Source organism: Juglans microcarpa x Juglans regia, chromosome 1S (assembly GCF_004785595.1).
Source record: "Juglans microcarpa x Juglans regia isolate MS1-56 chromosome 1S, Jm3101_v1.0, whole genome shotgun sequence".
Lineage (NCBI taxonomy): Eukaryota > Viridiplantae > Streptophyta > Magnoliopsida > Fagales > Juglandaceae > Juglans > Juglans microcarpa x Juglans regia.
The window spans coordinates 29,254,474-29,276,604 of NC_054595.1; the positions used below are offsets into that span (position 1 = coordinate 29,254,474).

The following is a 22,131-nucleotide window of genomic DNA, read 5'->3' on the forward strand; positions in this document are numbered from 1 at the left end:
TACGAAACCAGAATGCATCCTATCGTTTTCACAGCATTAAATAACATCAATAAACAGCATCTATTTTAACTCTAATCTATCTTATCTCATTTAATCATTACAATTTTTTTAAATTTTTATACAAGATAAAATAAACAATTCAATTTTTTTTTAAATTTTAAAATAAAAATAATATTAAAAAAAATATTTTATTTAATTTTTAACTTCAATCTCGTTTCATTTATAAAAACAAACTATACCTAAAGTCATGGTTTCCACTCTAGCCACTCTCCTTTCCGGACTGGACTTGGATCTCCGATCTAACGGTGATTACTCTTTGAGTAGACAGAAATCCAGAAATACGGTACCACTAGTCGTAACTATTTTTTTATTTGTAATTTTCTTTCATTTTCCCTGTTGTTGTGTATATAAGAATGTTTAAACGAATGATAAAAATCACAAATCGCATAATAATATATGGTGTAAGAGTGATAAGTAGCATTTCTCAATAAAAATTTTAAAAGAAGTTGAGATCTTATCGGATCCATCCACTTCCGAGAATCAGTTCTTCAGGGCTTAAATAGAACAGGCATGGGGCCATTAATGTAAGATTCTCATTAATCATTGGCCCTACAACTCCACTGGAGTGTTCAACACCACTAAACAATTCACTTGAGCAACTTTCTAGTCTTACAGGGCTTTTCTCTCCTCTCTTTTTTTCCCACTTTGCCTATTTTTGTTTCACGAGAAAATTGAAAATCTCTGTTCCTGCCCATTTGACTGATACAAGGAGAAGATTGATTTCCAAATCTTATCGTGGAATCTATTTTCTCATAAGCACAAACAGCATCTTTCAGGGTTAAGTCACAAACAACATTGCCAAATTTTCTCACTCCATTTTTTTTTTTTTTTGTAACAAGCCAATACAGAAAGCACATAAAGCTCGTAAAGTTCTGCAAATTAGTCCATTTTACAAAGGTGGCATTAGCATCCCCCATATATCAAGCAAACACAACAGTATGCTCAACACCGACGAGCTAAAAACGGAACACAGAGAAGAACCAAGTTTTGCCAGTTCTCCACCATTGAGATGAGAATAAGATGAAACACGCTCAAGAAACAAAAAGAAAGCCATGTAGTCAAACCATAATTCACGGATAGGTAGGGAGTCTAAGCCTCTGGAACGGACGCTGCTGCACGTTTCATTGATGCAGACTTGATAAGATGGTTGTAGCTCCCTTTCTCCTTGAAAAGCTGGGAGAAATGGTGTTTGCAATACAAAATGCCCTCCAGGGCTGCATAATTAGATGGGGTTATAGGACAGCCACCATGAGAGCACTTGAAACATGACTTGTGATAGGCCTGGCTCTCCACAGTCACCTGCAAATTTTTTATCCAAAACAAGCCCACGTTATCACAGCTGTAAAATGTGATTGAGTCTAATCTGGATCAAAATGCATACAAAGGGGATCATATTACCCTGGTAATGATGTCAAGCAACTGCATTACATTATATGCATCTACCTGCATACTGTTATGCATGTACAGCCAAAATAAATTGGCTGGGCAATTAATTGAAGCAACACATTTCACCGATCACTATGGTAGAAGGATTGCGCACTTGCTTTGCATAGCTCACAAAACATTTGGGAAATCACACTTTATCCTCAATCTGCCACTACTTTTGAAACATGAGTACCAAACCAATAAAGTTGTCATTTAGCCCCCAACAATATAAGTTGCAATTCACCTCATTGTGAGATTTTTTACCATTAAGATGGAAAACATTAGGTAATATGACACGATTCCAATGGTTGAATGTTAAAAGAGTTGTAAATTGCAAAAGAAGCTGAATCTTAGGGGTTAAAGTGACAATTTTGATGGTTATAATGCAAAAGAGTGGTAGTTTAAGGGGGTAAAATGCAATTTTTTATGAAAGTTTTATTGGTAGAATACTTTCTTTTTTATCAGTATAAAAGATTTATTAATAAAATACTCCAAGAGCATTTTCTCTTATCCGTATTTTGCAATTATTGCCTTTAAAAACTAGCAACCTAGAGAAAGGCTCCACTTGTTGTCAAAGAGAACTTGACTAAGCAAAGAATTAATTTGACTCCTTGTCAAATATATGCCTATCTTCCTTAGTCTTAGTCATAGCCCAACTTAGTCCCACATAGCTTTTATCTGTTCTGTCCCTTCTGTCACTTGATAATTGGCAACCTGATTCCCCAAGCATCATTCCAACTATTTTCTCACTTCACTTAACAACATTGATATAGGCCTATGCACCAAGTAATGTTAGAAGCAACAAATTTTCACTCTTGCATCTGCAGTCACGCTTTGGAGAATCACTACCGACTGTAATCTCCGGCACATATAACAGTGCAAAAAACAAACAAGCATGATCATCCTCTATATCCATGAAATGTTACACATTCAAAGTAATTTGGAAGAATATGATTAGAAGTAAATGCTCATGGGAATGCACTCACTCATCTACTAGAAACAAGCCCAAAAGGGTCATCTTAGAACCCACACTGCCAGGTTTGGACAAGGAAAAAGGGGAAACTATGCAGTGGAAGAGAGTGCAAAGAGTCTGCAAGCGGATAAAACTTCAATACAACCCCTCAAGAAGAATACCACAACCAATTGACTTCTGAGGATTTCAGAGTTTTACCTTCTCCAGTGGATAAGCTGTTTTACCACAGGTAGCACATTTTTCTTGTGTCCCAGAAAACATGCTGGCAGCTTTGCTGGGTGACTTAGTCTGAAACCAACTTAAGCTTTTGAGAATCAGTGACGATGCCCAAAAACAGATTAGACTCCTTTCAATAAAATTTTCCACTCATAATCAAAATCAAATGATGAATACACGCAGCGCAGTAGGGAAAATTACCAGCTCTGGAGTTGGCTTCTCAGCTGACTTTGCAGCTGCTGGAAATGAAATTCATGGAAAATTAAGTAGGAAGAAAAGAAAATCTCCACAAAAATCATATATTGAACTTATGTGGAAAATGGACATACGTGACTGAAAATTCTTGTTGAAACTACCAGTCTCCTTGAAGAGCTGTTCGAAATGAGGCTTACAGTACAGAACCCTTCCATTGAGGAATAGTTGCTGAGCTGTAAACATAAAAATTTTCCAAATCAATAGGCTGCATAAAATCGATCCACAAACCATGGAGTTGCTGATATTTACAAATTGGAAGGCGGGTTAATGCAAACCATTCTTGCCATGTTACATCATTTATTGGTAAGTAAGCTAGGTTACATAATAATTCCATCTAATAGCAACATGAACAATACAAGTAACTCTCTAAATAAAAATACTTGCAGATTCTTCTCACAGTGGACTCATACAAAGTGGGCAAAAAAAGATGAAAAATAAACATGTCAGCAAGAACTGCTATATCAGAAAAAAGGTGAAAAATTAGTCAGATATACCTTTAGCGTCCCCTTGCAGTGGGAGCACTTGAAGCAAGACTTGTGGTAAACAACCCCATCAGCAGATAGCTGCTCCACCGGATAAACTGTCTTCTCACAAACCTTGCATTTCTGTTGGGTGCCGGTGAAAGACATTGCTGTTGCCTCGGATCTGAACTCTTCTCAAAGAGCTAATATTTACGTCAATTCCAAGGCGATAGATCAGTTTCAAAATCACAGCCTGCTTGGATTTTCCTTTTCAGCGACAACCTAAGTTACTAATCTACTCCAATAACTAAAACCAAAAAGAAATCAAGAATGCGGCTAGACTATGTCAACCAAGGGAAAAGAACTTATTCATACCATTTGGATTGGAAGAAAACAAGGACAAGAGCGAGAACAATCCCTCAATTTTGAAACTTTAAGGGATTTATCGAAATATGTTTTTTCTGAAGATGAAATCCAACTCAGTCAATCCAATATTTGACTTGGATTAAGTAAATTGTTCACCCTCATTATATGAAAATAGAAGAAAGAAAACAGAGCCAAAATTCAAGTTTCCTTCAAAATGTCCTCTGCTTTCTCAGAAAGCGATCAGAGATTTAGAGAAACACTTAAATGTACCCAAGGAAAACGGGTACATTCCACTTAATGGTGGAATGTAAGAATCTCTAAGAGCAAACCCAAGGAAAATGGAACAACTTCGATAAAAGAGATTGAATAAGATCTTGTTCAATGGGCAATTAAATGTACCCACATTCGCAGGGTCAAGTTTGTTTACCTCGAGAAACAGAGAAATGGTGGATCTGTGAGCTTCACGGGATTTGCCTCGATCTAAAATATAATAAGAAGTTGAGAAATGGGTGATTGAATGCGGAGGGTCAGGGACGTTTTATGCTGCGAAGTGGAAAATATGGATAAATTAGAACACCCAGAGAGACGAAGAGATTATGATATTTAATAAACAAAAAAAAAAAAAAAAAAACGAAAAATCCTCGCTGGACAAACTTTTGGCTCCACTTTGTCTGGTTCAACGACTTGATTACGCGGCTGCCCACCTTGGGGAACTTTGTTGAGGGCATATTTATCACACCCTCGCCTCTTTCTGTTCTCTTTTTGTGGGGCAGACAGAATTACTCACTTTTGTTTCGGAAGATCAAGATCCGGTTTTTGTATAAACTGCGGCTGTTGACCAACGAGAAGATTTTCAGGTATCTCGAATATAATTTAGGTGATATTTTTATATTATTATAATGTATAATGTTCTTAAAATTATTTATATAAATATTAGTTTTTAATGACAACAATTCTACGTGCATGTAACGGTACAGGCATTGTATATGCGGCAATCACTGGCAACAGGGAGGGATTGATGGTGCATGCATGGAGGCATGCCATTTTGCCTGGGCACGCGCGTGGTCTCTCTATGATGAGGTGACGGCCTTTCTTATTACCTGAAAGCACGAAAAGTATGCCCGGTTGGTGCCTCAATGCAGAGTGCAAAAAGATAGCCATATTTCTTCGACAAATAGATGAGAAGCCCGAGTAAAAGACATTATTGATCATGAGAAGCTTAGCTGTTCAGAAATACACCAGTAATCCACTTTCACTATGCATGTCAAATGAAAGTGTTGGGGAAAACTCATTAGATCGAGATAACACACGGTTTCTGATTGTGCATGAGCAGAGAAGTAGGAAAGATACTGGCATTCACCTCGTAGGAATGATAAATAGTATTTATTTTTAAAAAATAGAAAAAAATTTCAACATTTCTAGATTATACATCACACATGATTTTTTTTTTTCTCTTATTAAATGTGTGGTGTATGGATGATGGTTAGAATAATTTCTTTAATTTAACAAAAATAAAACAAAAAATAAATAAATAATAAATATAGTGTAGGAATAATAAGCTCGTTTCTTTGAAATAACTTCGGATCCGTTTGAGGATCACGGTGTAAATTGGAATAATTTGATAATTTATGACACGAATTTGTTAGTTTTTATCATTTGGAGTGTAATTTAAAATGTTTTTTTTAATGATTTCTTGTATTGACTGCCTTCATCACTGGCCAGTGGAGGTGAAAAAATGTTTCTGTTTTCTTTCCCTGTTCAAATGAAACTTCCTCAAATTTAATGGACGCAATTTAAATTTGAAAGATATTTAAAAATTAAAGATTAAATTTTGAACGTCTTTATCATTACATGTTTGTTTTCAAGATTTTTAGAAAATTTTGAAATGTTTTGTTTATTGTATTTTGTGAATTGAGCGGAAAAGAAAATGCATAAATTATTTTAAATATAATTTTTTATTAGAATTTGTTAAAGTGAATAATAGAACTAAAAAATTATAATTTTTTAAAAACAGTTTTTATTTTAAATTTAATGTTTGGATAATATTAGGTAACAATTTAAATTTAAAACCGGTTTTTTTTTTATTATTTATAAAAAACTGTTTTGTTTGATTTAAAAGTTATTTGAAAAACAAAATATAAAAACAATTGAAAAAATGGCCAAACCAAACAAGGTGAAGGGCTATCCTCGCTTAAGTAAAGAGAAGATTTCTCATTTCTGTGCCGCTTTTCAAATGAGAGGAGCAATCAGGAACCATCATCATCCATAGTCGCAAAGCTCAGTCCAGATTTAAGGCGGTCGTTTCGAATGCGACTACTTCACCTCTCTGCAAATATCTTCAAAAGGGTTTCCGAATACTGGTGCTTAAGGTACAATTTTTTGCGGCCTATAAAACTAATCTAGCTACATTGAGGCTTTTTATGTATCTCTCTCTGAAAAATGGGAGGAATTGGGGGATATTTTAAGTCTTTTTTGGCGGTGAGCCCTAAGCCTCCACCTGGGTAATTGGCATACTCCAGTTTCCTACCACATTGGTTCTAAAATGTTGCTGAACGAAATCCTGATTTTTATGGGCTATAGTCATTTCTTGTATTCGTTTTGACGTCTCAATCCGTTGTAAATGTCATTAAAGGTACAAAATTTATTGGGGTTTACAGTCGAGCTTATATAAACCTCGCTTGGCAGAATATACCTATATTTAGTTTGCTTGGATACCCGTTATCTATCTGGGTCTAAATGCTTCTAATTGCTTACATTTAGATTTAGATTTATGCATTCATGATTTTAATTTTTACCCCTCATTGCGCTGAATATACAGGGCAAACTTGGTTGATTTTCTGTTTGACTTTTAACTGGACATGATAACAAATTTACATATTTCCGACTTTTAATCACGTATTTCTATTGTAGATCAATGATAGTGTTTTGGGTTCTCGGATGTGGAATTGTTATTAGTTTCATAATTTTCCCATTTGTTATTTCTCGCGAATGTTTAAATACTTTGCGGACGTGGTCTATTTTTTTTTTTTTTTTTTGGGGGGGGGGGGGGGGGGGGGGGGGGGGGGGGGGGGGGAATAGGGAATATTGATCTAGAATGTAGATCATGGTGATAGTGATTCCGGTAGGCGTCTTTTATTATGATTATTATTATAACTGATTCTTTGTTCTATGATGCCCGTGGAGTCTGTCAGGTGAATTTCAATTGAAGAAAGAATGTCTCACATACAAACTGAAAAGGCCAATTGGACTCCTTCCTACCACAAAATATTTGTTGATCTATGTCTTGATGAAACTTTAAAGGGGAATAAGCCTGGTACGCATTTTACCAAGGAGGGTTGGCAGAATATTGTCGAATCATTTTATGAAAAGACTGGTTCGAGGTATGATATGAAACAAATGAAGAATCACTGGTCGCTTACCAAGTTACAATGGAAAATCTGGTTTAAGCTGATTGGTGATAGCAGCATGAAATGGGATCCAGAAACCAAGAAATTGGGTGCTACTAAAGAAGATTGGGCCCATTATATAAAGGTATGATAGCTGGCTACTCAGCAGGTTATGCTAATTTAGTTAAAACTTTTGATGTTCTTCATGAATTCCAGATTTATGTTAACTTTGAGATTTTATTTAATAGGCCAATCCAGAAGCTGCACAATTTCAATTCATGGAACTGCAGAATACTGACAAGTTAGAAATTATCTTGAATGGAACAATAAATGGTGCATGGATACATGTTTCGACTGGGTATAAGAGGAAAAATTGTTGTCTGATCTCCTCCCCTTTGTATGTGAAAGAGGAAGCAATAACAACACCTACTGTGAAGGAGGAGCATCTACCTGATGATGAATTGAGGAGTGCTGTTATGGCTCAGTCTACTCAGGGCATACCAGTTGCAAGTGAACAAAGCATGTCTATCTCATCACCTTCCAATGCAAAAGCCATTTGGACGCCTGTTATACACAAAATATTCATTGATCTATGTCTAGAACAGAAGTTAAAGGGGAATAAGCCTGGAACACGTTTTACTAAGGAAGGTTGGAGAACTATTTTTGGATCATTTCAGAAAAAAACTGGCCTGAGTTATGAGACACTGCAACTAAAGAATCATTGGAATGTTACTAAGGAACGCTGGAAGGTCTGGTCTAACCTAATTGGCACTCCAAGTATGAAGTGGGATCCAAACACCAATAAATTTGGTGCGAGTGAAGAAAATTGGGAAGAATATTTGCAGGTTTGCTGAATGAATTGAATGATATCTGTTTCTATATAATTGACCAGGAGCTATTTCTATTTAATTGACAATTGGGGAAAAGCTAATTGGCACTGCTTGAGTTTTGGAATGGTAATAGTGAAAAGTTTTTGTTACAGGCAAACCCAGCAGCTTCACAATTCCGCTTCAAGGCACTTGAGCTTGCTGACAAACTGGAGACTATTTTTTATGGAAGCACAGTTACTGCAGAGACCGAACCAACTAGTCGGCGCAGGAAGTACAACAATGCTTCAACAATGCCTCACTTAAGCAACAGAGAACCAGAAATACCAAAGCCAGATGAAAAAACTGAACGTTTTTGTGATGCTGTTGAATCAAGAGGTGCCTTAATGATTCAGAAAGAGGCTCAATTTGTTCAATCTAGAGGAGGCAAACTCAGTTATAGTATTGGGGAATGCATTGACTGTCTTGATGGAATGGAGGAAGTAGAACCAGGAAGTGACCTCTACTTGTTTGCATTAGATATATTCCTGAAGAAGGAATACAGGGAAGTTTTTCTTCAACTGAAGAACCCTAGTGTAAGGATGGCATGGTTGCAGCGCCTGCAATCACTTGGTCCATCTTTGTAACAGAATGCTTGCCATGTTTTGTTTTCTCCTGTCACTTCCTACAGGTACATGTTTTCTGCATACGACTAGCAATTACAAAGCGGTTGTTCTTTTTCAGTCTGGTGGTCGGAACTGTCTTTGACATGCTTACACCGAGAATAATTTAGTGGCCTTTCTGTTATCAGCGTTTAGCGGTTAACTTCATGTTGTAAAATGGGACGAGGTCTATGACCCTCGCTCAGTATGCTTTGTACGTGCAAACAGTCTTTTCAATATTTATGATGTCTTATTCAGCAAAACAATAGAATAAAAAGAGTTTAGCGGTTTACTTTTTCCTTTGTAATATTTATTGATATGGTCTTACTATTTTCACTTCCGGCAGTTGAGATAAGATAGATGTTTTATTAAAAATTAAATAAAATATTTTGTATAAGAGTTTGAGAAAGTTGTAATGATTATATGAAATGAAATGAGATTAGATAGTTTGATTTTATGTAACCAAGCCAATCCTTCGTAGTAGCTAAACAGTAAGATTATTTCTTCGATTCGGCTCAAGCTGAAAATGGACAAGGACTTGCCTACTTACAGTTGTGATTGTTGGTTATTGAAAACTACCACCGAGATGCTTGGCGTACATAAATAGTTTACATTTAGTTATATTAGTATCTACTAAGCGGTGAGATGTTGGGAAAATAAAAAGAAATAGATTGAAAACCAATTCATCATTCGGGGGGTGTTGAATTGACACCATACTGTTCAAGAGGACCTTAGCCCCCATGCCACTTTCTCAGCTATCTACGCAGCAGCTGCCTCGTGGCTGACCTCTGTTAACCTTGAACTAGTATCTCCACCATCCACCCTTCCGTCTTTCAGCTCCAAGGTATTCAAAAATGTAGTTTTAATACGGCATAAGCATCCACAAGCTCAACTCAACCTTCCCATACTCACTTTATTTTGAATGAATTTGTTAAATGTTTCATATGACAAAGGGTGTATGATATGCGGGACAGTGTTTGAGAGTCAAGCTCATTCTTGTGGATATGCGGGACAGTATAAAATGTTGTAAGGAAGTGTTGTGTGTTTAATTATTATTTTCCTTCTAATTATTACCTGTCCAAAATTGTATAAATTTTGCGGAAAAGATCAATTTGGAACAAATACAGTTGCTCACCGCATTTCCCAAGAGAAGATGATTATTTAATAGCTGAATAAGACATGGGAAACAACCCAAGATTCAAATTTAAATATTGTAACTCAATGAGCAAATTAGCCTTGAAGTTATCCCTGGTAGGCTCTTACTATTTGTCTTCTAAAGTAACACACCAAAACTTGCATAGCTTGATCCGCTTCCTTGGATTCCTTGAGAAATTACTGATGTTAACTCCCTTAATCCTATAAGCAGCCATCTGGTGCATATTGCAGTAGCTAAACTTTTTTTCTAGACAGAGCTAAACCAAGAACGAGACACAGATCATGAGCATGGTATGTGTTCCAAAGCTTTGAAATTTATTTATTCTGGTAAGCGACTCTCTTTCTCTATCTGTTGGAGTAACCGTAAATCATGAGCGCTAGCTTACATATTGGGCCAGGCGAGGCCGACGAACTTTTAAGTTTCAAGATCTATTTTTGCTGCAGGGATTGGAGGCTGGAAAAGGGAAATGGCATGGATCAGTTGGAGGCATCGTGGGTGCACCCATAGACAATGTCTGGACCGTGGTTTCTCAAAGTAAAAAGCTAACAGAATGGATGCCAATGGTCGAAGAATGCACAGACGTAGCAGGGGAAGAGGGCATGCCCGGCTATGTTCGGCTGGTATCTGGTTTCATGTTCCCTCAGCAAGATGGAGAAAGGTCATGGATCAAGGAGAGGATGGTTTCCATGGATTCATCATCTCGTTGTTATGCTTATAGAATGGTAGCAAGCAATGTGGGTTTAGATGGGTCTGTAAATTCATTAAAACTTGTAGATTATGGGGATAATTCCACATTAGTGGACTGGTCATTTGAGTTAAACCCTTTAGAAGGCGCATGTGAGGACAGCCTTATTGATTATCTAGGATACCTCTATAAATCTTGCATTAATAGAATTGAGGGTGCTATTGAATTAGCAACTGCATCCAAACCAGACTGAGAAGCATGCATGCATGCATGATGCACTGTTGGAGTTTTTCATGTGATCTGGAAATCTCGTTCCGAAATATAATAATGTAAATGATTGTTGGATATTATAATATTGTCGGATCTAAACCTATAACGTTCCAAATTTCTTATATACCGAGGCCTAGTTCGGCTAGAGATTTTCCTAATGGAATCACAAGCATTCTATATCAAGCAGCAAAGAACTGCATGGGAATCAGGTGAGCATGAAGGCCATGATGAGCATAGAAGGTTTTTTATCCACTAAATTTTAATTTTGCTGTTGTAAGAGAGAATCCACTCCGTACCTTTTCTCTAGCTACCGCTTTGAATTTTGGCTTTTTGCAAGTTCTTCTTCCTTTTAACTTTTTGACTTTTCTCGTTCGTGCGACTGACGGCTAGTAAATTCTTGCGAGTAACTATTTATAGTGAATGGGAGAGAAGAATAACGAGAAAAATGTGGAAGTTGAAAGGGAGCGGTGAAAAAGACGTGGGATTTGGAACTTATAGCCTTGTAGGTGGGTTTTGTTCTTGGTACATTCCACATATGAAGAAAGGTATGATGAAAACAATATCCACGTTTGACAAAATCACTTTATATATTTATATATATATATATATTTAATGAAAAAGTTGTGGGATTTGAAACTTGCAGGAGAGTTTTAAAGCTTTTTTGGACAGCAAATCAGACCATTACATACCGATGACCTGAAAACTATGGCTCAACTATAAAAATCTCGTGTTGATAAATATTTTAAACACTCGAGGACAACTACTGAACACCATTACCACCATCTCCTACGCTAGTCACACCCTTCTCGAAGGGTATATATTAATTAAGTAGCACCCCAATACATGAATATATATATATATAAATATAAACTAATACGACAAGATGGATCGAGGGGTCGGAGTTAATTTAAGTGCCTCACAAATGTTATGAACAGTTAGAAGGATTAAGATAGATATAAATACATTAATGAGGGCTGATTCGAATCATGAAACGACCATTTGAATCTTAATTTGTGCACGGCAGGACATGGTTGCAAGACTTCCCCTGTTTTGTTATCATCAATGATCACTATCGTGAGTTTAAATCGTATTCATTACTTAATGCTAGCTTAAATTCCAAACATATGTATGTATCTTAATTAAACTAAAAACTAGGAAAAATAGGATTTTTATAGCTTTTTTTTTTCAGAGAGAGAGAGAGAGAGATTCTGTTAGTTGAGCGGTAAGTTTCAGAACTCGAGGGTTTCGGTCATTTGAAAATGGCAACGAGAGCTTATAGCTTACATACACAAACGGCCAGAGTACTTTGTGTAGCATGGAAGAAAACTAGCTAAAATGTCTGGCCGGCCTTCTTCATTCACCTACCGCTGAAAAAGGACATGACATCAAAGATTTATTCCTTTTTATAGTCGAGGTGGTCAGTCGTTTCAGAGTAAGTCAGACACTAAGCTTGGAGCAGAGAGAGAGAGAGAGAGAATGGATCGTCGGTTTTGGATATTAATGTTACTGGGAGTCTTCTTATTTCCAGCATTGGTTGAGTCCTTGGTTCGTCATTACAATTTCAATGTAAGCAAACTTTTTCAAAATACTTCGTTCATTTTGTTCGCATGAGTACATCATAATTCAGCGTTGGGAATGCCATGCAATACACAACCTAATTCAGAAAGCTTGCGACGGTGTCATCATTAATATTGCCTGTGATGGGCGAAAAGGCCATGCATTCTCGCAATTCTCTGTACATGAAATCGAAGACGAAACATTAATTTAGAACCTACGTTTATGTTTCTGGCCAATATAGAGCTTACATTATCAAGATCGGTTCTATTGCTAATCTGTTAACCACGTAAAAGTGTTTTCATGCAAGCATATATATAGAGGATCACCTAGCAAAGGGTACTACTGGCATGGGTACTGCAGCACAAGAACTCATGCATGATCATTGATCAGTGGAGTTGAAATTATACACAACACTATATAAGAATCTCGTGTATCGATCTAGTCATGATAAATCAACAAAAAGAGAAAATGGTCTGAGATGATCTCCACAAACTTCTCAAGAGACCGTACGTCGTCCCTTCATAATTCATCATATTGTTTTCTTAAAACTCACTACTGGCTGCTGTATGTGTAGGTGGTCCTGAAGAACACAACAAAGCTTTGTGCAACAAAAGCCATTGCCACTGTCAATGGGCAATTTCCGGGGCCAACTCTCTATGCAAGGGAAGATGATACCGTGATCGTAAGGGTTACCAACCACATTACACATAATGTGACAATCCACTGGTGAGAATAATTCTGCCTTTTCTTTGAACACACTATAGAATATCGAAAAATATTACTGGGACGTTTATATGGTCATCTAAATTAATTAATTTAGAATTGGATAATTAAGCCAAATTTCCATTTTAACTACGATTTGATTAGAATCCTTTGATTGATCGACCCTATATTGGAGTAGCCATCGTTAGAATGATTTTTATTTAGTTTGTTACATTTGCTTTCCAATTATGTAACTGGCAATAGCTAACTAGCTACGTACTGCAGTAGTAAAGAAAAAGAAAATAGTACTTTAACGCTTCATTTTGCACCTCATATATATTTTTTTTAATAGTTACGAAATTAACTATTAGTGTATTAATATATTTTTATATTTTTTAAAAGTGTTTTAAAATGATAGAAAAATATGAATAAAAAAACTGGTAAAAAATGAGAAGATGAATTTGTGCTGAGCGGCACACGGTCAATGTTGGGCGGCAACCTAGTACTGCTCGACGCAAAATCTTTTTTTTTTTTTTGCATATATGGTTTTTCTGAACAGGTGTAAATAAAAGAGAGAATTAATAGAGAACAATAAATCTAAATTATGGGGGCGGAGAAAATTTTAAAGGGTGAGATATTGTGTGTATATATATATGGTACTGTTTTCAAAAAATAGGTTGTTAATTAATTAGAAAAATATGAAAATTTCAGCTAAAATTAACTCAACTTTGGATAGTCCAATGCTAATACGTACTCCATTAGCAGTCACCATAAGCACAAAAACATGACAAAGCACTGTTATACGTACGCATTAATATACACTAATTACAGCTAATTAGCCTTATTTTTCTTTCGATTTAATTGTTAGCCAATTACTAGTGTTACTTGTAATATTGGTAGGCATGGGGTGAGACAACTTCGGACCGGATGGTCGGATGGACCAGCATATATCACACAATGCCCTATACAACCTGGGCAGAATTTCATGTACTCCTTCAACCTCACTGGCCAAAGAGGCACGCTTCTTTGGCATGCACATATCTCCTGGTTGAGGGCCACTTTACATGGCGCTATTGTTATATTGCCCAAGCGAGGCATTCCTTACCCATTTCCAAAACCTCATAAGGAAAAAATCATCATTTTAGGTGAGCTAGCTAGCTCTAAATTCATTCAAATTTAATTTCAATTTGTCTTTATAATAAATTCGGTTTTCAAGTAAGTATATTTTTGGAGAAATTACGTTTTATTCTTAATTGTGTACGTAGCCGAATGGTGGAAAGCAGACGTTGAAGCTGTTGTCAATCAAGCTACCCAATCTGGTTTGCCGCCTAATATATCGGATACGCATACCTTAAATGGTCATCCAGGACCTGTTCCTGGTTGCTCTTCTCAGGGTACGGACAATCTGATCATGTGGTTCATACATAATCTTGTTATATATATATATATATATATATATATATATATATATATATATATATCTCTTTGCACTATAATTATGAAACCATATAATTATCAATACTCTCTTTTTTTCTGGGTGAAGTTTAGAGGGACTGAAGGATCGATTTGAAATGTTTGGTGTTTGTACAAGTGCAGGGGGTTATACTTTACATGTTGAGAGTGGCAAGACCTATTTACTACGCATCATCAATGCAGCGGTGAACGATGAGCTTTTCTTCAAAATTGCAGGGCACAGTCTAACAATTGTTGAAGTGGATGCCTCCTACACCAAGCCCTTCCAAACTGACACTATATTCATCAGTCCTGGCCAAACTACAAACGCCCTCCTAACTGCAAATCAGGCCATTGGCAAGTACTTGATAGCAGTCACGCCTTTCATGGATGCTCCGGTTGGCTTTGACAACTTGACTAACTATGCCACATTGCGCTACAAAGGCACCCCTGCAAATCCCCCAACCATCTTAACCACCGTTCCTCCTCAAAATGCAACTCCATTGACCCATGCTTTCATGGACTCACTTCGAAGCCTTAACTCCAAACAATACCCAACAAAAGTCCCATTAAGCCTAGACCATTCTCTTTTTTTCTTTTTAGGCGTTGGGGTTAATCCATGTGCTACTTGTGTTAATGGGAGCCGGCTTGTGGCAGATATTAATAATGTTAGCTTTGTGATGCCAACTGTAGCTCTCCTTGAAGCATATTACTCCAACATACAAGGAGTTTTTACAGATGATTTTCCTGGAAACCCACCTATTCCTTTTAATTATACTGGTAACTCACCATCTAATATCCAGACCATGAATGGCACCAGGCTGTATAGACTGGCTTATAATTCTACAGTCCAGATTGTGTTACAAGGCACAGCTGTAATAGCACCAGAGAACCATCCAACCCATCTGCATGGGTTTAATTTCTTTGTGGTTGGGAAGGGGTTAGGGAACTTCGATCCCTACAAGGATCCGCTGAAATTTAACCTCGTTGATCCTGTCGAGAGGAACACAATTGCAGTACCTACCGCTGGATGGACTGCAATCAGATTCAGGGCGGATAACCCAGGTAAAATTCAGCCAGCTTGTTTTTTTGGTTTTTTAATAATATAATTTTGATGTTTTGCTGTGTTATCATTAAAGAGTCGTGTTGCACAGAAATTTCACAATCTACACACTACTTAAAAAACATATGAAATATAAAATATAAAAATAAAAGAATAAAATCATATGTTTTTAAGTAGTGTGCAGGAATATGAGGCTTATATCTAAAATTTTTCTTCTAAAAAACGTGACAATAATGCTAAAATGAATTCTAAAATTGGAAATAGTCTTTATCTTGATAATGAGGTTGCACCTAGAGTGTCTTGGCATGGAAGAAACAATAAATAAATGAAGGTGCTTTCAATTTTGAATTGAATCGCCATTGATGCGACTCCCTTTGCTTGTAGTTGTTAGTACACTAGGGCCACTGAAGGACGTGGCACAACAAAGGGAGCCCCAAAATCAAAATCAAAAGAAAAAAGACAGGGACAGACTAGACTACAGAAGAATCTTCTGGCTTGTGTGACAATTAGGCCATAAATTCACGAGTTCTTAACAGAAGATGTATGTGTCCTCAAAACTGTTGAAATATTCAACTTTGGTGAATGCAGGTGTTTGGTTCATGCATTGCCATTTGGAAGTACACACGACGTGGGGACTTAAGATGGCATTCCTGGTAGACAATGGTAAAGGCCCGAACGAGTCTCTGCCGCCGCCTCCTAGCGACCTTCCCAAGTGCTAGACTTTAGTAGTTGATTCGTTTCTTTTCTTTTTTTTTTTTTTTTTGTTCCTTGAGGAAGGTGAATAAGAAAAGTGGGCAACTTAAGTTAGTGACTTTGTACGTTTTTTTTTTTTTCCCTTTTGCTTGTGGGTTGAAATTATACTTTTTAGTGCATATATCTGAAGAATGAGTATATGTGCTTGGTCCAATTTAGAAAAAGATATCATGGCTTAGGGTCATAAATAAATAAGTTTACTTCACAAGCTAGCTGTTCGAAACTTTGACTCTCTCTCAGCTGCCAAAAAAATGAAAGAGAAGGTCTGAAGAGCGCGCCAGGTAGGGGTCGAACCTACGACTTTCTGCTTAGGAAACAGACGCTCTATCCACTGAGCTACAGGCGCTTTAGTGGGGGAGGATTTAATTAACAATATATGATCAAAAAACCTGAAAAGGTATTTATGGGAGACTTGTCGCTTGCCTCATATGGACTATAAAATCATGAAGTTACTTCTGTTATTTGGGGGGTTTTTTTTTGGGATAAATGAGATTTGAGAGGGGGTAAAAAGGGTGTGACATCAATCTCCATTCACCTTTAGGAACAAAAAATAAATAACATTGTTTATGGGAGCTTATCAATTTCCTCGAACAGCCTATAATAATGAGGCAATAGGCCAGTAGGCCTTAAGACTGCTACTAAAGCTCCGATTCTTCTCTCCCTCCGAACTCATTCAGAACCAACCGAAAAATCTCAACTGGTTGTGATTCATATCTAGGATTCACTTTGTGTATGTAGATTTACCTTCTCTTCCCAATAAAAAACTGTTTCCCGCCTTTTCTTTTCCGGATTCTTCAGAATCCATCCCTTTTTCTCAACTGGGTCATGCTTTCCTGTACCTTGTTCGATCATCTTGCTACCGGGTTCTTCATGTTCTCTGTATTTTTCTCGAGATTCCTCACTTTGTGGGCTAAGAGTTGCAATCTGGGTTGCATGAAAAATTTTAAGTTTTGAACTTCATTTTTGCAAAAGGTCTTGACTACTCTTCTTCAAATTCACAAACTCCATCTGGGTTTGGGTTTTCTCTCTGGAGGGGTTTAACGAAAGCAACAAAATCAGATTGCTCATAATTTTCCAAGATTCCTTCGATTCTTAAAAGTTGGGTCTTTTTAAGATTCTTCGATTGATGCTATTAAGAAAAGGAGATTCTTGATTCCCAGTAGAAGATTCTGATTTCAATGCCTTCTAAATCATAGTAAAGATTAAATTCTCTCTGCCTTCTGTCTCTGTTTCTAAGACTCCTCTCACTTTAAAAGCCTAGTTTCAGTGCTGATTATGTGAATTATCCAGCAATTGTTGTATATTAGCACTAGGAATTATGGAAACTCTATATCCAGCTTCATTTATGTCAGACTCCAATTGGTTTCTACAAGTAAGCCAGAGCACAGAATGGACTAGGGAGGAGAACAAGAAGTTTGAGAGAGCGCTTGCTATATACGATGAGACCACTCCTGATCGATGGATAAAAGTGGCGGAAATGATCCCGGGGAAGACGGTGTGGGATGTGATTAAGCAGTACAAGGAATTGGAAGACGATGTTAGTGATATAGAATCAGGGCGGGTTCCGATTCCCGGTTACCTTACCTCTTCTTTCAAATTGGAGTTGGTTGATAATCGCAACTTTGATGCCTATAGAAGAAAATCTTCAACAGCTCGGGGTCCTGATCAGGAAAGGAAGAAAGGGGTGCCATGGACAGAAGAAGAGCACAGGTGAATTTCCTTCCAATTTTTGTTCCTATATTTAAATTTCCGTTTCCAGTGTGAGGTTTTCAACAACTCTTTTATTCAATTACCGAAAAAACTATGAAACAAGAAAGTGTTTTGGCTCTTTAAATTCTGTTGCTAGTTGTGCAAATAAATTGAATTTCCAACGCCCTTTATTCAGTTACTGTGGAAACTGGAAACTAGGGAAAATAAACCATCAAATTGGCAGACTTGCTTTGTGTATGGTTTACACGAGTTCCTTTTTTTCTGGGTCATCCATTAAATCAATGGGAAACTAACCAAGCTCAGTTCTTTTGCTGGTTGTGAACTTTGAAAACCCAAATACACGCATAAAAACCTCAAAGCAATTGTGAATATCTTTGGATAGGTCAGGTGATGTTGTTTATCATAGAGACGAACTGCTCTAAAGTCTCGAGCTTGTTAGCATTCATGTCTCATTCACTCCTAAATGGTCTATCTGCAGTTTGAACTCTTTTGAACGTTATGTTTTTGTTCTTGACACGGGTTGTTTGGTAATGAATTACAGGCAATTTCTGATGGGGCTTCTAAAGTACGGTAAAGGAGACTGGAGAAATATCTCCCGGAATTACGTAATTTCTAAGAGTCCAACTCAAGTGGCAAGTCATGCTCAGAAGTACTTTATAAGGCAGCATTCAGGAGGAAAAGATAAGAGAAGGCCAAGCATCCATGACATCACAATTGTCAATCTCACAGAAACCTCGTCGGGAAATAATAAGCCTCCCTCACATGATCAGTCTTTTGTTCTTGCACCACAGCAAAAGCCCACCAGCGCACCAAGAATGTCACCTGACTGGAAGCAACCTCGTGATGAAGCAGTCATGATTTTCGACTCGGACTGTGGAAACCTTTCAATGTCACCTCCGTATGAATTTAAAGGGCAAGGGCACAATCTGTATGGCAGTGCTCATTACGGATTTCACACCAAACCGTACATTCAAACCCAGTCCTCAATACATCAAATACGTAAATGATCAGGCAGTTGTTTTTGCTGCACTCGTGGATTCAAAGTGCCAAGTCAGACCATGTTCAGCCTAATTCACTGTCTGTGCTTTTGCCATAGTTTTCTGTGTGACTACATAAATGAGGGCTTGAATTACATTGCTTTTGAACGTTACAGAACGATAAAATCTTGTAGTGGTTCAATCTCAATCTTTTAACTGTGAAAATCCAATGAAAGTCGATTCAGTGTCTGTATGTTTCCCTTCCCTTCAAGTAATATTCCTTGCTATCCATTCTTGAGGATGATTTTGACTGAGTCAGCATTACGTATGAAAATGGATAGTAGGCAGTTTGTGGATGAATAAAGCATAACCGCATCAATGTGGTTGCTTCTCAGAGTATAAGTTGAATATACTGATTGACTTGCATATTTAGTTTACAGACGATCATGTATCCTCAAGTTTGTGACATTTAACACAGATCAAAGCCTCAATATGATGATTTCCCAGTTATGCAAATACATGGTCTCGTTGATACGAGGCTAGAAATTCAAATCTCCTGGATTTCCAGGTTTGTCTCCAATCAATAATGATTACTTCGTTTTGTGGGTTTAAGAAGTTGTATTCAAGGTGCAAGCCGTGTACATTATGCTTTCACCTGTGGAATAGTTTTGTTATTGTTCCACACAAGCCAGCCATGTCTTTGGTTGATGTGGGCAAGCTGCCTGACTCAGTTGTTACTCTTTGTGATATTCTACAGTATCTGATTGCTTACTTTTTCTCTCAATACATTTTCGCCAGTCTCACCTTTATGGTATAATATGGCCAAGTTGACCATGCCTCGTCACCATCACTCTTTTTTTTTTTTTTGGGTTTGTTTTATGGATTCATCGCCATCCCTTAGTTGAGGCTGAGTTTGCATTCCACTCAGTAAGCATCTCCTGCTTTAATTCGCTGTAGAATATTGGAAGATCCATGTAAGAATGCCAATGTGGTTTACGTGCTTTATAATTAATTATCTTTACTTGGACCCATCCAGTTTTGCCTTGTTTTTGATATTTCTGTTTCCGCCAACCCAATTGTCGATGGTGGCAAGACTGTTGCATCAGCATATTTGCTCCTTTTACCAGTCTCTGCAAGCATCATGCTTTGCAGTGATTCTTTATTTTACTTGCAAATCCAAAAAGGGATTCTAGAGGTGTTGAGATTTTGTGCTCGTTGTAACCCCAATCATCGGAGTATAGAATTTGGCTTTTAAATTGCACGAGGAGGTCTTGACTGTTCTCTGAACAAGACTATAATTGAGGTTTATACTTCGAATGACTAGGGAGAGATCCCAATACTTCCAAGGATTGGAGCCTTATGGTCTTTCCATGCAAAAGAGGAAAATGCTCTGCAATACTAGCTTTGAGTTGATAATATTCAAGAAAGTAAAACTGGAAATCTAGAGTTCAGATCTATCCAAGGAAGTTCTCACCGCTGCTCCCCCCCCCCCCCCCCCAAAAAAAAAAAAAAAAAAAAAAGCTGTACAGTATTGGAAAAATCTAATTTCACTTTTTCATGAAATGAGGAAAAAAAAAATGGAAACTTCATTGGGCCCTCTGAAATAGGTGATGGTGGATCACTATCTCAAAGGTAAGCATTCCACAAATATAAATGAAACAAAGAAATAATGTTTCCAGATATGCTCTTACTGTGTTTGTTTTTCTTTTAGTTGCCATTGTGGGTTCTACTACCACCAATATTGCTGCTGCAACTATTCTAAAAAAGCTTAAGTGCCTAACCAAGTCACTCACTTTGCATATACCAATCTCCAAACCACATATTGAGCATTAGAATTTCCAAAGCAGCATGAGCAACATGGCTATTCATGTCAACTTTATTTTTATTTCTTTGATAGATGACATAACTATCAACCTTTCATTATATTTTAAGAAAAGCACTCTTTCTGCAAGTTGCACAAGAAACCACTCTGCCCACTTTATTCTAATTTTGATCACCTTTGAGAATTGAAAATCGTACACTTGTCATCTCTATCTTTCCTTATTTAAAGTTTCAATTAAAGACGAAATCTTTTAAAAATTACTTTTGGGAGCCATCATGCAAATGTCATATTCCATACTCGAACACAAATTTCCACTATATATATATATAATACAAAAAATCTTGAGAGGTGAAAGGAAGGTGAAGGAACAGGGCAGCAGTACAAAAGGTTGCAGGATCACCTACTGCAGACAGTGAAGCTAATTACTACAACGTCCCTACCATTGGGAAAAGTCATGCTCATTAGTGCAGCATACTGTGTAGTATGGCAAGATTTGGTTGGTGTCCAAGGTGAAAAAGGACCTCACAAATTAGAAATACCATACTATGCAGACGACAATTGTTATAAATAATTAAAACAAAGTATGCATCACTATATTGGCCTTTTACACTCATAATTGGAGATCACAGAATGGTGAAAGGGAAGTATCTGTGAAGAATCAGTGTGAGTAGGAAGAAGTACTTATTCACGATTGGAATTGACTTCATCGATGGAGTCTCCTCCCATCTAGTCTTATGGCAATTTCACTTCTGCTTTGAAAAGAAAAAAAAAAGTCACATGCTGCTTTATTTTTTCTTTGTCTAATGATCAAGTATTGAAACTTAATGTATGCAAGTGTCCAATAAATTCAAGATTCTGATACAAGCGATGACTTTTTTGCTTTAACATATTTGCTTCTCAAACACCAAAATTACTTTTGTCCCTCCTCTTCCTTCCTTTACAGCTTCGCATTTGCTTTAGATTGACCATTTGAAACTCTACTTGTATTATCTACAGATGCATGCTATCGCCTTCTTTTTCCCCTTTCGTTTCGATTGCACCACTCAGTTAACAGTTGCCATTTGATTGCTTTCCTTCGGTGATGAGCAAAAGATGATATCATGTTATGCCTGCAAAAACAGTAAATTATGCCTCTCTCTTATTCATTATGTTTGTTTTTCTTTCTTCTTTGGAGGGTTGCAAGCACTCAAGTTTCCCCATCAGCACCAATCCTGCCCTTAAACAGGGAAACATGGCGCATGCAAAGTGTATGTAATCCACCTTTTAACTCCGCCAACAATGCACATGGGAAGTGCTTTTCGTCGAGAGCGTTTACTGAATGATTTGTCAGCTCTATTCAATTTTGCCGACGGTTCTCGACAAGTTTCTCACTCT

The 22,131-nt window shown here is 37.1% G+C and overlaps 5 protein-coding genes and 1 non-coding gene across 7 annotated transcripts; 4 read left to right on the plus strand and 2 right to left on the minus strand.

Moving 5' to 3' along the window:
• Positions 1–783: 783 nt before the first annotated feature.
• LOC121246459 (LIM domain-containing protein WLIM2b-like) lies at positions 784–4,601 on the minus strand. Its single transcript, XM_041144633.1, is given in 8 exon segments — positions 784–1,359; positions 2,657–2,746; positions 2,876–2,913; positions 3,004–3,075; positions 3,078–3,102; positions 3,424–3,657; positions 4,184–4,299; positions 4,411–4,601. Coding segments are annotated over 6 exon segments (570 nt in total). The 5' UTR covers positions 3,559–3,657; positions 4,184–4,299; positions 4,411–4,601; the 3' UTR covers positions 784–1,149.
• A 1,304-nt stretch (positions 4,602–5,905) lies between these two features.
• LOC121246408 (L10-interacting MYB domain-containing protein) lies at positions 5,906–8,902 on the plus strand. Of its 2 annotated transcripts, none has more exons than XM_041144559.1 (4): positions 5,906–6,125; positions 6,940–7,287; positions 7,391–7,987; positions 8,125–8,902. In XM_041144559.1, exons 2-4 carry the CDS (start codon positions 6,970–6,972, stop codon positions 8,593–8,595), a joined length of 1,386 nt encoding a protein of 461 aa, XP_041000493.1. In that variant the 5' UTR covers positions 5,906–6,125; positions 6,940–6,969; the 3' UTR covers positions 8,596–8,902. The 2 variants fall into 2 exon arrangements, with proteins under 2 accessions (XP_041000493.1, XP_041000492.1); XM_041144558.1 differs by having other exon boundaries at positions 6,948–7,287.
• Positions 8,903–10,047: 1,145 nt separating this feature from the next.
• Positions 10,048–10,726, plus strand: LOC121247490. The gene is made up of 2 exons (XM_041145826.1): positions 10,048–10,056; positions 10,147–10,726. Exons 1-2 carry the CDS (start codon positions 10,048–10,050, stop codon positions 10,702–10,704), a joined length of 567 nt encoding a protein of 188 aa, XP_041001760.1. The 3' UTR covers positions 10,705–10,726.
• Positions 10,727–12,148: 1,422 nt separating this feature from the next.
• On the plus strand, positions 12,149–16,471 carry LOC121246393 (laccase-4-like). Its single transcript, XM_041144536.1, has 6 exons — positions 12,149–12,287; positions 12,853–13,004; positions 13,881–14,125; positions 14,246–14,374; positions 14,577–15,497; positions 16,084–16,471. The coding sequence occupies exons 1-6, from the start codon at positions 12,198–12,200 to the stop codon at positions 16,212–16,214; spliced, it is 1,668 nt and encodes a 555-aa protein (XP_041000470.1). The 5' UTR covers positions 12,149–12,197; the 3' UTR covers positions 16,215–16,471.
• Positions 16,472–16,521: 50 nt separating this feature from the next.
• Positions 16,522–16,594, minus strand: TRNAR-CCU. Its single transcript has one exon. It is a non-coding gene; the product is annotated as a tRNA-Arg (tRNA).
• A 274-nt stretch (positions 16,595–16,868) lies between these two features.
• Positions 16,869–19,184, plus strand: LOC121246443 (transcription factor DIVARICATA-like). Its single transcript, XM_041144603.1, has 2 exons — positions 16,869–17,958; positions 18,500–19,184. The coding sequence occupies exons 1-2, from the start codon at positions 17,567–17,569 to the stop codon at positions 18,963–18,965; spliced, it is 858 nt and encodes a 285-aa protein (XP_041000537.1). The 5' UTR covers positions 16,869–17,566; the 3' UTR covers positions 18,966–19,184.
• Positions 19,185–22,131: the final 2,947 nt, after the last annotated feature.

Excerpts from the sequence above, each read along its gene's own strand:
- LOC121246443 (XM_041144603.1), top strand. The coding sequence starts at position 17,567 with ATGGAAACTCTATATCCAGCTTCATTTATGTCAGACTCCAATTGGTTT. Across the intron at positions 17,959-18,499 it reads TGGACAGAAGAAGAGCACAG|GCAATTTCTGATGGGGCTTC; the intron begins GTGAATTTCCTT and ends AATGAATTACAG.
- LOC121246408 (XM_041144559.1), top strand. The coding sequence starts at position 6,970 with ATGTCTCACATACAAACTGAAAAGGCCAATTGGACTCCTTCCTACCAC. Across the intron at positions 7,288-7,390 it reads ATTGGGCCCATTATATAAAG|GCCAATCCAGAAGCTGCACA; the intron begins GTATGATAGCTG and ends TTTATTTAATAG. Across the intron at positions 7,988-8,124 it reads ATTGGGAAGAATATTTGCAG|GCAAACCCAGCAGCTTCACA; the intron begins GTTTGCTGAATG and ends TTTTTGTTACAG.
- LOC121246393 (XM_041144536.1), top strand. The coding sequence starts at position 12,198 with ATGGATCGTCGGTTTTGGATATTAATGTTACTGGGAGTCTTCTTATTT. Across the intron at positions 13,005-13,880 it reads CATAATGTGACAATCCACTG|GCATGGGGTGAGACAACTTC; the intron begins GTGAGAATAATT and ends TAATATTGGTAG. Across the intron at positions 14,126-14,245 it reads GGAAAAAATCATCATTTTAG|CCGAATGGTGGAAAGCAGAC; the intron begins GTGAGCTAGCTA and ends TTGTGTACGTAG.